This window comes from Manis pentadactyla, chromosome 7 (genome assembly GCF_030020395.1).
Source record: "Manis pentadactyla isolate mManPen7 chromosome 7, mManPen7.hap1, whole genome shotgun sequence".
NCBI lineage: Eukaryota > Metazoa > Chordata > Mammalia > Pholidota > Manidae > Manis > Manis pentadactyla.
In genome coordinates, this window is record NC_080025.1 from 32799134 (window position 1) to 32811824 (window position 12691).

The 12691-nt window shown below is 38.9% G+C and overlaps 1 protein-coding gene across 3 annotated transcripts in view; it reads right to left on the minus strand.

Annotated features, from left to right (window-relative positions):
- IDO2 (indoleamine 2,3-dioxygenase 2) overlaps positions 1 to 12691 on the minus strand; it is a 61825-nt gene that overhangs the window by 40586 nt on the left and 8548 nt on the right. For all 3 annotated transcript variants that reach the window (XM_036877484.2, XM_036877482.2, XM_036877481.2), the window contains exon 2: positions 60 to 155. In XM_036877484.2, coding sequence (XP_036733379.1) covers positions 60 to 155 — 96 coding nt within the window. The remainder of the gene's footprint in view (positions 1 to 59; positions 156 to 12691) is intronic.

Sequence of the window (12691 nt, forward strand, 5' to 3'; positions counted from 1 at the left end):
TGAGAATGAAAATAAGGTGGTGAGCAGAGGTCGAAGAGAGGACTTTTAAAAAGATATACCTTGTTCACTTGAGTGCGGAGCTGGTGAATCTCAATCAAGTGAGGAAGTTCGTTCACGATTTCCATCCAAGGCCTATAGTGATCTGGAAGTTCTTTCTGCATATTCAAAAAAGGAACAGCTCAGTATTTTAGACCTTAGACCTATTGAGGAAGCAGCTTTGAGGAAGTAACTGGCTTCAGATTTCAATCTTAAGGACTGATTCGTGTCTTAAGAACTTAAGGTAAATTTCAGGTCAATTCAGTTCAACAGATATCAAGAATTCACTCTATGCTGGGTCCTAGGCAAGACCCTGTAAACAGAGATGACTAAAATATAGCCATTGCACTCAAGAAACATACCTAAGATGGAAAAAAACATAGTCAGATATATCCCAATGTAGAATAATGTGTTCAATTATCAATGTGTGTGTATAAGCTTAAGAACTTACGCAGAAGAGGAAGTGGTTAATTGTGTCAACTGTTGTGGGGAATTAAAGGGAACTATTTGTCAAAATATGAATTTGTGCCAGTTTCACAGTTTTAAAGTGACTCTTCTAGGTAGACATTTGAAAACAGGAAGACAGTGCCACAGAAGGGTTGGGGGCATAAATAGAGATAACCATACTCCCTGGGCTGCAAGTGATGCAGTATTACTAGAACATAAAGCTCAATAGAAAGGATGATGGTAGATGTGACTAGAAAAATCAGATCAAATGTGCTTTCTGTAGAAAACATAAGAATTTTCTTTTTATGTAAGTTGGTGACATGGTTTAAGTTGAATTTTAGGAAGATAACTTTGCTTGTAGGACTTTGTTATAAAGTCAGTTTAGGAAGCCTGTGAAATACTGTTCAAGGACCAATCCTAGGCAATGGTAGTGATTTTGGAAAGGTGAAGGCATGCAGCCAAGAGATATTAAAATTGAAATGATGTGATGCTTAAATTTACAGGCAAGGGTACTAAAGGCAAGATGATTCCTAGTCCAATAGCACCTTTTATGTGCCTGGTCTGGGCCCATGATTTAGCCAAGAACATGAGCCAGATTTCTGCAACCCTGACTCTATCCCAGGAAGGCAAAGTACACCTATTGCTGTAAATAGTTTTATTACAACTCAGCCACACTCATTTGTTTTCATATTGTCTGTGACTGGTTTTGCATTATAGCCACACAGTTGGGTATTTTCAACAGAAAACAAGTAGCATGCAAAGCTTAAAGTATTTATTTACCATCGAGCCCTTTACAGAAAAAGTTTGCCAACTCCTGCTCTGTCCCCATAGTCTGGGCCTCCTTTTTCAGAGTACAATCTGCATGACTCAGTGTTGTGTATCAGGGCTAAGAAGGAAAGGAGGTAAGGATGATTTCTGTGTGTATCAATTAGGCAACTGGATGAACTGGTGGGAACACAGATTGAAATAGAAAAGTGGGAAGAGGTCAAAGACAGGGCATAAAAATATTGAATTTATTTTTAATATCTGTGGAATGTCAAGATCTGGCTATATGCTGGGCAGCTGCATATACAGTTTGAAGTTCAGGAGAGAATACTAGAAATATGCAATTAGGAGTCATAACCGTAGTAAAAACTCCACACATAGTTAAACCACAGAGTACATAAAGTCATTCAGGAGAAGCTGTAAAACTGAAAGGAGAAGAAAGCCTGGAATAGCACACTGGGAAATATTTACAAGGTAGGCAGAGGAACTGAATCTAGCAATACATATCAGCAAGCAGGACATTTCTAGAGTTTCAGGGAGCCAAAGAGTGTCACCTGACAGAAGTCAAGACACTATAGGATTTCACAGAAGTTGGGACTCATCAGAAGATCAATGACGTCATTAGAAAGTTGAAGTAAGATTGTCCCCTTTGAAAAGAGGACCAGAAGCTAAGAAGCTGCCAATATATATATCAGTTTTTATATACACAGCATAGAAATTTAGGTCAGGGCCATGGAAGCAGAGTTCAAATTTGAGTGTGTTGGGGAGGTAAGAAAGTGGAGACTGAGAGATAATGAGTCATAAAAAATACATAGCTGGTCATTCAGATGACCTACTATATATTTTCCAGGTGTATTTGGTCTTTGTCCACAGTTCCTGAAAACCTGTTAGAATCTTTAAGGTGAAATAGATGTCTTTTCATGTTAATGAGAGACTTTTGGACCCCACCAAGGGCAGGGGTTCAAGGTTGAATCAGCCAATGGTTAATAATTCAGTCAATCATGACTGTGTGATGAAGCCCTCACAAAAACTCTGGAGAAGAGCTTATCATTCTCTTGGATCCTTGTTCTCTGTCAGAGAGAGATTCTACACTTGGAGAATCAGGACACCTCCACGTGCCACCGAGCCAGGCCCCAAGCTCCATGATGATAGTAGCACCTTTATTTGGGACCTTGCCCCATGTCTCTCTTCACCTGGTTGTCATCTTGTATCCTTTATGGTGTCCTTTATTAAACTGGTAAATGTAAATGTTAGGTTCCTGAGTTCTGTGAGCTGCTCAGCAAATTAATCAAACCTAAGGGGGAGGTCGTGGGAACCTTCAATCTGTAGCCGGTAGGTCCAAAGCACAGGGAACTAACTGCCTGGGTCTTGTGACCAGCATCTGGAGTTGAGGGTGGGGGGCAGTCTTGTAGGATGAAGCCCTTAACCTGGGAAATCTGGTGCTGTCTCTGGGCAGATAGCATCAGAATTGAGTTGAATTATCAGATTCCCTGCTGATATTCGAGAATTGCTTAGTGTTGTGCATAGAAAGACTCCACCCCCTCCCCCCTCCCCACTCCACACACGTTAGAATCAGGTCCAGGAACCTGAAAGGAGTTATACTGTTATACTGCTGTATACTATTGCTGTGTATAAAAGAACATTTTTGTTATATAGGAAGGAAAACACATCAAAAACCAAACATACAAATTACTTTTTTTAGCAGAGCCATAAGGCACTTGCAAAGCAGACATTTGTGTTTGAGAGCTTTCTCTGTTTAAGAATGAGAAAGTTGAATGGTTGAGCCTGCTACTGGAAGAGGTTGAAGACAATGGCGAGAAGAGAGTAATTAAAGGAAAAATACATTGGAGGAAGGAAAGAAGGAGAGTGAGAACCCAAAGGGGGCATCTGGCTTTGAAATGACAGAAAGAAAAAGTCTGGAATTGAGGGAATCCACTTTTTATGAACTCAATTTCTCAGCAAACGGGAGTGCCAATCAGGTTACATGACTTGAGAGGAGTGGGTGTTAAATTAATTGTAGAAGGAAAAGGAACAGGAAATAAAACATAAAAGTACATATATAAACAACATATTAAATGTGTAGTATGTATTATTTTACTATACTTTGATAATGTAGAACAAGCAGGGAAGTTCAAAAAGTATAAGTTTGGATAAGTATAGGTCTGTAAATCACCCATAAATCACTTCTGAGACAGGTGGCCCTCTGTCTCAAAATCTGAGATAAAACTGGGTTCAGGCCCCTGCTTTATTCACAACCAGAGTGAATCTAGTATCCAGCCCATCATCTCTGAAAATGATAGACCTTATTTAATCCTTTCATCCCAGTCTTTGGCCCTGAGTCAATTCAGGACACCCCAGGCACCCTTTACTAGCTTTCTCAACAAATTAAATTACACCAGACATGATAAGCTTTATCTTTGCCCTAGAATGGGTGTTCATAGGGAGGGAATGCCACCCTGCTCTTGCCCATCTTCTTCTTCACTCGGCGCCGCAGCTCCTGGGAGGCCGTCCACTCTGCTATCCTTTCTCTTCTCACAGGGAGAAAAATCTTTATAAGCATGGTGGTCTAATTCTCTCAACAATGCTCAACAGTAGGTACATAATTGAAGAAAGTTGGTAATGAAATTGACCCACATTTGGGGGATTTACAGAATGGTGGCAGAGTTGAGAATGCCAGCAAGAATAAAGAGATTTATGGTAAACAGACTGTGGACTGGAAAGTTGTTTTTCATCTCGTCTAGGTGGTGCATAGGTTTTATGAACAAAAGTTGAGTGCAGGTCTAGAGGCAATGGAATATAATCTTCATAAAATAAATTCAAAGAGGTCAGGCCATGGTTTTCAGGAGGCCCTTCTAAAATGGGCTTAAGAAAGGAAGTTGTAAGCAAATCCTCACACTGGCCCTTCCTTCTTGGATGTCTACATAGGGGATCCTATTGTGAGAATTAAAACATTCTGGATTTCTGGTTCCTGGCTCACACGGAAATCCTTAAATACTATGTTTTTGCCTGAATCTAGGCTGCACTCTAATATTCGCTTTTTCTTTCCCCTTAGATGACTACAGGAATCTTCCCTTCCTCCTCTACCTCATCCTCTCCCTTGTTTAAAAAGTTCTCTTTGGACTTCTGTATCACCCACAAACACAAGAAAACCATGTTTCCAGATGTTCTGTGCTCTTAAAGTGCAGTGACTGGCCCAGCAGCGGCGGAACTTGTTATAAATGCAAATTACTGCGTGCTCCCCAGCCTGCCGAGTCAGAGGCGCTGGGTTGGGGCCCAGCAGTGTGTCTGTCTAGCAAACCCTGTACCCAAAGTTTAAATGTGAGCACCTTGAGAGTGATCACAAAGGGAAAAAAAGATTTTAAAGATGTTTCACAATCCATTAAAAATGTACCCTTCCTTTTGGCTTTTCCTCTAGAAACTGAAGTATCAAATTATGTTATTTTTGGATTTCCAGACTTTTTTTTTTAATTACAGTGTGGGAGAAGGGATTAGCTGATGATATTTTCACTACATAGCCCCTCTCTTGGTGCTGGTTCATACTTATGTGTTATGTCTGTTTTAAAATTTGTCCAGTATGCCAATATACTACTAATGAATTTTGCTAATTGCTTATAATTTTTCATTCTTATTAACAAATCTGCAACAATCATTCTTATACATGTATTATTATGAATTATACATGTAATTATTATTAGGAATATTTTCTAAAATTTGTCTTGGATTAAAGATTCTGTACATGGAAAGACTAGAAGCTACTTCTTAATTTTTCTTCCAGAAAAATTACATGGATTTGTGATTGCATTTAGAGTTTATGATATATAATGGAAATGCCTTCTATGTGTATGATTCTAGCAATGCAGAGGGTTACCAAACATCTTTTGTTTCATTATGTTTTTAGGATAGGATATGTATTGTATTATTTGCTTTAAAATTCTATAGTTATTCTAATATTTCATAAACTTATTAAACTAACTCTCCACGAAATATACCTTTCTCAGAAAGGGATGATTAAAAATAATTATGGAAAATAATGTAATTATTTGTAAAAAATAATCAAGTTTATGGCAAGACAGTCAAAAAAGCACAGAATTTATAAGTTGGAAAGTAGAAGTAGTCTCATTTCCATCTTCCTGTCTAACAGTGACAAATCTTGAAGTTTCTTGTATAATTTTTCAGAAATTTTATATGCTATCATGCTACTGTCTAAATTTTAATTTCTGTGATTATTATTGTGTTCAAATATCTCATCAGCTTTGATCATTGCATTTTGTGGGCCTGTGAAATAGCCATGCACAAGGCAGTCCCACAAATTGGTGTTTTTTCATTTATGCCACTGGGTTTTAAATGATGCTTAGGAAGTTCTTTCCATGCCAACATCATTTGTTTTAGAGTAGTTCTAGTTTAAATGCTGATGTTTACACCTTTAATCCATACACATTTGTGTGGTACATGCTATGAGTTAGGACATATTAGCTCATAATTTCCATTTTGAAACAGACCAAGTTGAAGGGTTGGAGACTTTCATGAGGTTACACACCTGATCGGTGGCCAGGTCAAACCTATTCTGATTCAAAGTTCAGTGTACACTCCAAAAACCTCCTCAGAATCAACAGGTGGAAAATAGTGGGGATGAGAGGATGTAAGAGAGGACAGAGGGCTGGCGCAAGGGGAATGAAAGGCTGGTGCCAAGGGGACAGGAAACTGAAAGAAACTGTGCATGTTTCCTCCCCCCCATTCCAATAATTGGAAGACCCAGAAGTGGGATGGACAGAAATAATAACACCTTTGGCCACCCTTTCATCATAAAAGCCAATTTTCTTATTTGACATTATTTTTTTTCTAGACTTTAATGTCTGTCAAAGTATAATTTTCAAACATTTTTTAAATGACTCATACAAATATAAAACATACATTCAAAACAAATTTAGTTCATCACTGAGGAAATCTACAGGGTGGTAAACTTATCCATAAGCAACGGGGGGGTTTACAGAGTTTTGAAAAAAAAAGTTGAACTCAAATTACTAAGTTAAATATTAGCTATCATCAGCTAATGTCCAATAGGGCAGTACAATCATAAGCTTTAGGGTTATACCTTCTACTCCACAGAAACCGTTTGCAACTCTTTTGTACATAAATTTACAAGGTAATATGTAACTTCAAAGGTTGGGCCATAATCAATAATAAGTAGCATGTCAAACAAGGGGACATTCTTTAGGTAATTAAATAACCCTAGAGTAAGACAGTGCTCCGGGGTGGTACTGAATGAACACACAGCCATCCTGTTGCTTTATTCCGGATAATTTTTCTTAACACATTTGTAATCTAAAACAGAATAGACTTATATTAATAAATATAAATAAAGTATCCTACAGAAATAATAAACTCTGTTAGATTAACACTTTGGTTCAGTGAATTATCATGGGGGACAGCTTGGGGTCGGTGGGTAAAATAGGTAAAGGAGATAAAGAGGCACAAAATCTCAATCATAACATAAATTAGACATGGGGATGAAGTACAGCATAGAGAATATAGTCAATAATTCTGTAACATCTTTCTATGTTGACAGGCAGTTACTACCTTAGCTGGGGTGAGGATTTAGTAACACATATAACTGTCAAATCACTGTGTTGTATACTTGAAAACCAATATAATATGGTATATCAACTATACTTCAATAAAAAAGTATATAAAAAGTAGCCCAGAAAGTTAAAGAAATAAATGAGTAAATAAACCAAGTAAATAAAAAAATAAGTCAATAAAATAAAAGTTTAAGTAAAAATAAACCAGGCAAATATCAACAAAGTTGGCTGACAATATTAATATAAAAGTTAAAACTGAAATCTCAGGAAGATTAGAATTCGAAGCAGCTGGTTTTCAATGGGAAGAGGCCTCTGTGGCATTGCAGCAAAGTAAAGGGAGGAGAAAGTGGTAGTAGGTGACTGAAGAGACGGGCAAGCAGCATGAAGCCTCCTAAATGCCCGGTTTTGTTCTAAAGCACAGTTGGAGAGTTTAAGAGCAGAGTGACATGGTGGGATTTTCGTGTTCAAGAGTCCCTCTGACTGGGGTGCAGAGTGTTTTCTAGTTGGGCAAGAGTGGAGACTAGGCAGAGGAGGAGCCATAGTCTGGGGGAGAAATGACGGTGGACTGAACTCGGGTGGAAATAGAGAAAGGTGACCAGCTAGGAGACACGTTTCAGAGCAAGGGCTGATTTCATTCATTATCAAGTGACTCATTTGTGAATACTGAAGATAATGGTGAGGCTTGATGGAAAAAATGTAGTTCAGGTTAACACAAGTTCCAAGTCAGCATTTACTAAATAGTAATTACTGTAATTATACTATTATATACAATAATGGGGCCATAATAGGAAATGAAAACTCCATTCTTAAGGAAATATAAGAGAATGGCATAAACACATTTTGCTGATACATTTGAAATTCTGAATTGAATCTCCATTTAGAAAATTGTAAAAGATCGATATTTTTTTCCATCTAGAAGTAGTCAACCTCAACAGACCAATAAACAGAGAGAAAATGTAAATAAAAACTGAACACCTAAAATTTCTCTAATCTCAAGAATTATGATCTCTGTTCTGTTCCCGAGCATAGAAAAAGATGAGAGAGCATTTCATGGACCTAGTGAAGGTGACGTAACCTTAGAACTAACCCTCGAAATGATAGCACTACCGTTACGTATGAGTACAAAAGGGTAACTCTTAAATAAAGTCCCTTCAAATTGAATTTAATGCTGTGTTAAAAGACCATCCATTTTGATCATTACTGTGAGTCTAGTTTAACATTAAAAGGTTGTTATTATAAATCAGGAAAACCTAAAAAAGTTTGGAGGGAAGGTTTTGATACGCTCCTTAAGGACCTAATGCAGTAAAATAAATGATTGCTAAAATGCCTTCTAAGGAGACAGGACTTGATGATAGATTTTTTTTTTTTTTCCTTGAAGGATGGGTAAACAGATTTGGGACCGAAGCTCAACAGCTGCAGAGTAGCTTCCACAGATGAAATTTCACCTTCCCTGCTTCTCTTTCCATGTGGAGGAGAACTCAGCCATTCCTCCCATTAAACACTGGATATTAAAGACTATACCTTATAATTAGCACCAAATTAATTAGTCTGCCTGGAGTGCCCAAGTCTTTGGTTCTGGCCTCCTAGTCTACCAGAAGTTTCTTCAGTCTGGGAGTACAGAGTTCACACTGGTCACCTTCATGCCTGTATCTTAAGGTCTTCAAACATAGAAAATAGGGCAAAAACATTCACTAAACTGAAGCAGTGTAAAGTGCCATAAAATAATTGAAAGAGTAGTCAATCCAAGGAGACCATTATTTTCACACTAGAGAAAAATAGAGCAAAATTATTAGCATGAAGGATGGGAAGGGTTCTAACCCTTCACCTTCAAAATTAGTTAATGATTACAAGTTAATTTTATGAACAAGATAGGGAATTTCTGTGTAAGTGGTTTGGTTTGAATTAAAACATCAAGGGTGAAGAGCCATAAAAGTTTCGCATCTCAGTTTTATTTATAAAGAGAGGAAATTGAAGTGAACCAAAATGTCAATGCTACTTAAATTTCAGTGTTATATCATGCACAGAGATTTGATGCAACCATGGAAATTACAGTAAGACTGATTAATTTCAGGGAAAGGTTTATTTTATAGTTTTGAGTTAAAATGCAGAAAACAGATTTGGATATGCAATAGGATTACAACTTCACAACTTTTTGAACACACACACACACAGATGTACACACTCTTAGATAAATTACCCCAAACACCAGAGGTATTTTGATTCTGTGGTGGAGCTGTAAATGATCAGTTTCATACTTCTTAACATTTTCCAATTTTTGTTTAATGTACTTTTATAAGTTTAGTAATAAAATAACCACACTTAGAGTACTTTTTCATAAAAATATTAGGACTAATGAACTGCCATACTTCACTATTCTGCCAGCTTCTAAAGATTAGTAATAAAATAAACACTAAAAAGAAATGTGAAAGAAAATTTCCAAGAGTGGATGGTTAACTTATGGGACTCATTAACATGAGGTTATACAGCACTGAAAGATTTTTGTCAATAATAAAGCCACCAAATGTTATTAAAAGCACTTGAGAGCTATTTAGGGTAATCAAATGTTTCAAAATTAAATTAAGATGTATAGTTGATAGATCTTGGCCTAATTATGGGATGAAATGTTCTATTTCAAACTGGTCATGACTTAAGAAATCTGGTCTCTATGGCCCTGACTTCTCCTACCGTCACTAAGATCCAGAGCTGGGCAGTCCTAGTATTTAGTTCTGTGCTCAAACCAGAGTGTCAGAATTTCGAGGGGCTTTACTTAGTAGTAATATCTAACCTTTATTTCTTAACTTGATCCTCATAGCATACCCATGGAAAATAGATTCAAAGAAATTCAATATGACTTGTTAGTTTTAAAACTGGTAAGAAATTTAGCCAGAATTCAAACTCAAACAGTATGACTGTTGAAGAGTCTGTGCCATTAATCACAACTTGTCATACTGACTACCTACTATTTAGAGTAATGAATAGAACTGTCATAAAGTAAAAATATTCATGAATCCCAGAGAATAATTTCCCAAGGATCCGAAAACCTCAGCTGGAAAAAAAGGAAGAAAGAAACTAAAAATCTTATTTCAGGGAAATGTCTTCAATTGCAAGTTGTCATGGCAACACACAAAATTTTGTTTTTCTACCTAGTCAGACAGTAAAAACACAAAATTAAATGTCTTCAGTATTTATGCTGAACCAATAATACCCCTGCTCCTCTTCCTTTTCCCCACTCCATGGGCCACAGAGTGGGAAACATGATTCCGGTTTACCCTTTCAACTTTGTGCAGGAGAAACGACTCCTTTCCCATGCAGCTGCGGTCACCTGATTCCCGTGCTCACATAGAAAACGCAAGGCTGGAGCTGGAGCTCAGGTGGGCTCGGTGGCCTACCCTTTGCCCACACGATGTTTTCTCGTATTCAGGTGAGTTTTCCTTGGACCCGAAAACTACAATTTTGCAGCTTAGGAGATGACTCTTCTCTGGAATACTGAGATCATAGTGGTGCATGTGAGTTAACGTTATGCTGGCAAAACCAGTCAGTGATATTGCACTGTCCGGGTGTCTCCTAGATCATTTGATATTTTGCATCCTTACTTTTCACTGTCTTTCCCCCACCAACACCGTCATGGTCCGGTTTGGGAATCTCAGGACTAGACAGTGTTTTCATTCTGGTTCTCCAGGTCCCTCCCTCTCTTTAACCTTTTATTCTTTCCCCTCCTCATTCCCAGGAGCAGATTCAACGGTGCCCCAATCCCTCAAAAAAAAAAAATATATATATATATATATATGTCCACTTGGAAACTGTGAATGTGACCTTCTTTGGAAAAAGGGTCTTCACTGATGTAATTTAGTTAAAGATGAGGTCATCCGGGATGCGGGTGGATCCGGTGAGAGCGGAACTTATCAGCGAAGACTTGGACCGGAGGGGAGAGACAGAGGCAGAGGAGGAGGCTACGAGCCGAGTGGACTCATCCTACCACAAGCACGGAACACCTGGGGCCTCGAGGAGATGGGAGAGGAGGGGAGGGACTCCCGCACTGAGCCTTCGGAGGAGTGGGCCTGCCCACACCCTGATTTCAGACTTCTGACCTCCAGAACTCTGAGAGAACACATTTCTGTTGTTTGAGCCCCTCAAAACTGGGGTAATTTATTACAGCTCCCGGAGGAAACGAATACACTCCCTTGAACCTCATTTTGCCTGAAAACAGCCAATAGGTGTTTTCCAGGGCCTGGGTTTTGCATCGGTTCTTAGGATCTGTCAGCTCACCTCCGCCAGGGTTGTTTTGAGTTCCTCTTAGGGAGAAAACTCAAAGTCGCTTCACTGTTTAAAATCTCCATTTCCAGAGGACTGCTTGGGCTCTCTCCTTGATCTCACTTCCTTTACTCTTCTGTCCATTTCCCTTAGGCTCTGCTAACCATTCTTTCTATCTTTAATTTTGGCACAGAAATCCACACCCCACCTAACCTCCTCAGCAAAGTCAAACACACTCTGCTTTGTTGATCTCCATGAACTAAGATGACATCTGATCTCTTTGTGTCTCTCTACTACTTCCCCATCGTGGCCTCAAATCCCCACTCAACATAATAAGCATGCCCCAGATCCTAGCAGAGATGGCAGTTTCTCAAGGAAATACCTGAATTCTCCTCCTTACGACTTATATCTGCAAACCTCAGCCTCCTTCAACAGCTATTTTTCTTCTTCTCCTTGTAAGCATCAGGAGTCCACTGCTGTACTTTGAATTTCCCCAGCATAGTACATATGTATTTATTTTTCCTAAATGGTTGCTTGATCACTACACAGAATAAACTTCCTAACCTTCCCTGACTATTTGCACTAGTCCTTTTCCTCTGCTCCATTCTGGCGCATTTCCAATCTCCACTTCCTTTCTTTTCTCGTTTAAACTACCTCTAAGCTCTTCTGGGAGTTTGTCACAGCCATGCACCTTTATTTCCAGAGCAGTCTATGAAATGTAGCCTCTCTTCTCTCCCTTGGTCCTGCCCTGTCCTCTGTGTATTCTGTGATTTTCAAGTACTGAGCCTTCTAGAGTTAACTGTTGGAAGTTGGTCTCTGGCATGAACATGGTTGAAAGCTTTCCAAGTGATTTGGGTGTGCAGTCCAGAAGCCAGAGCTCTAACCCACCCTGCACTTAACATTCTGGAAATCACTCAGATGCCAATTGCAACACGTTTCTCCCAGATGCGTGAAATCCAAATTCCTGAGCCTCCCATTCGAGGTCTCAATTCTTCCCCAGTCTAATCTCTTGCTATAATCTACCTTGATATCTCCTTTCCTGCCAAGCTAATTTCCTTGTATTCTTTACGTCTAAAGAAAAATGACCCTCTCCCACCCAAACACAAATGCACACACGCACACAACATAACAATCGACCAAAGGACTTTTTTGGCGTATTTACAGACATAAGTCTGAAAGGTTTATATTTTCCACGCTGAAACGCTGGATTCAAGAAATGTTGATAGAAACGGGGCAGGGCTAGAGTATTTGAAACCAAGTCAGCCCCTCCCCCAAACCAGAATGTTTGTTTCTTCATTAGCTCACTGTGTTTTCTTCAGAGAGATTTTAAAACTAATATTTATAGTAAGCAACTAAATTTACTGAAGGAGCAGCTTTGTGCTGGCTGATGTGGAAGCACACACCCTTCCATCACTTGGGCTTTAGCAGAAAGCACAGCTTATTCACGCCCTGAGCAATGTCAGTGACAGATGGTTACCCTCCTGGGCAGCGGTTGCAATGCTGTTGTCTGGTGATGTGCTGACAGCCTCTCCCCTGAGGAGGGGAGCAGCTTGGAAACATCCTGGGGAAAAATTCCTTCTCCCACCTTTTCTCAGAAATGGAGATGTTTACAG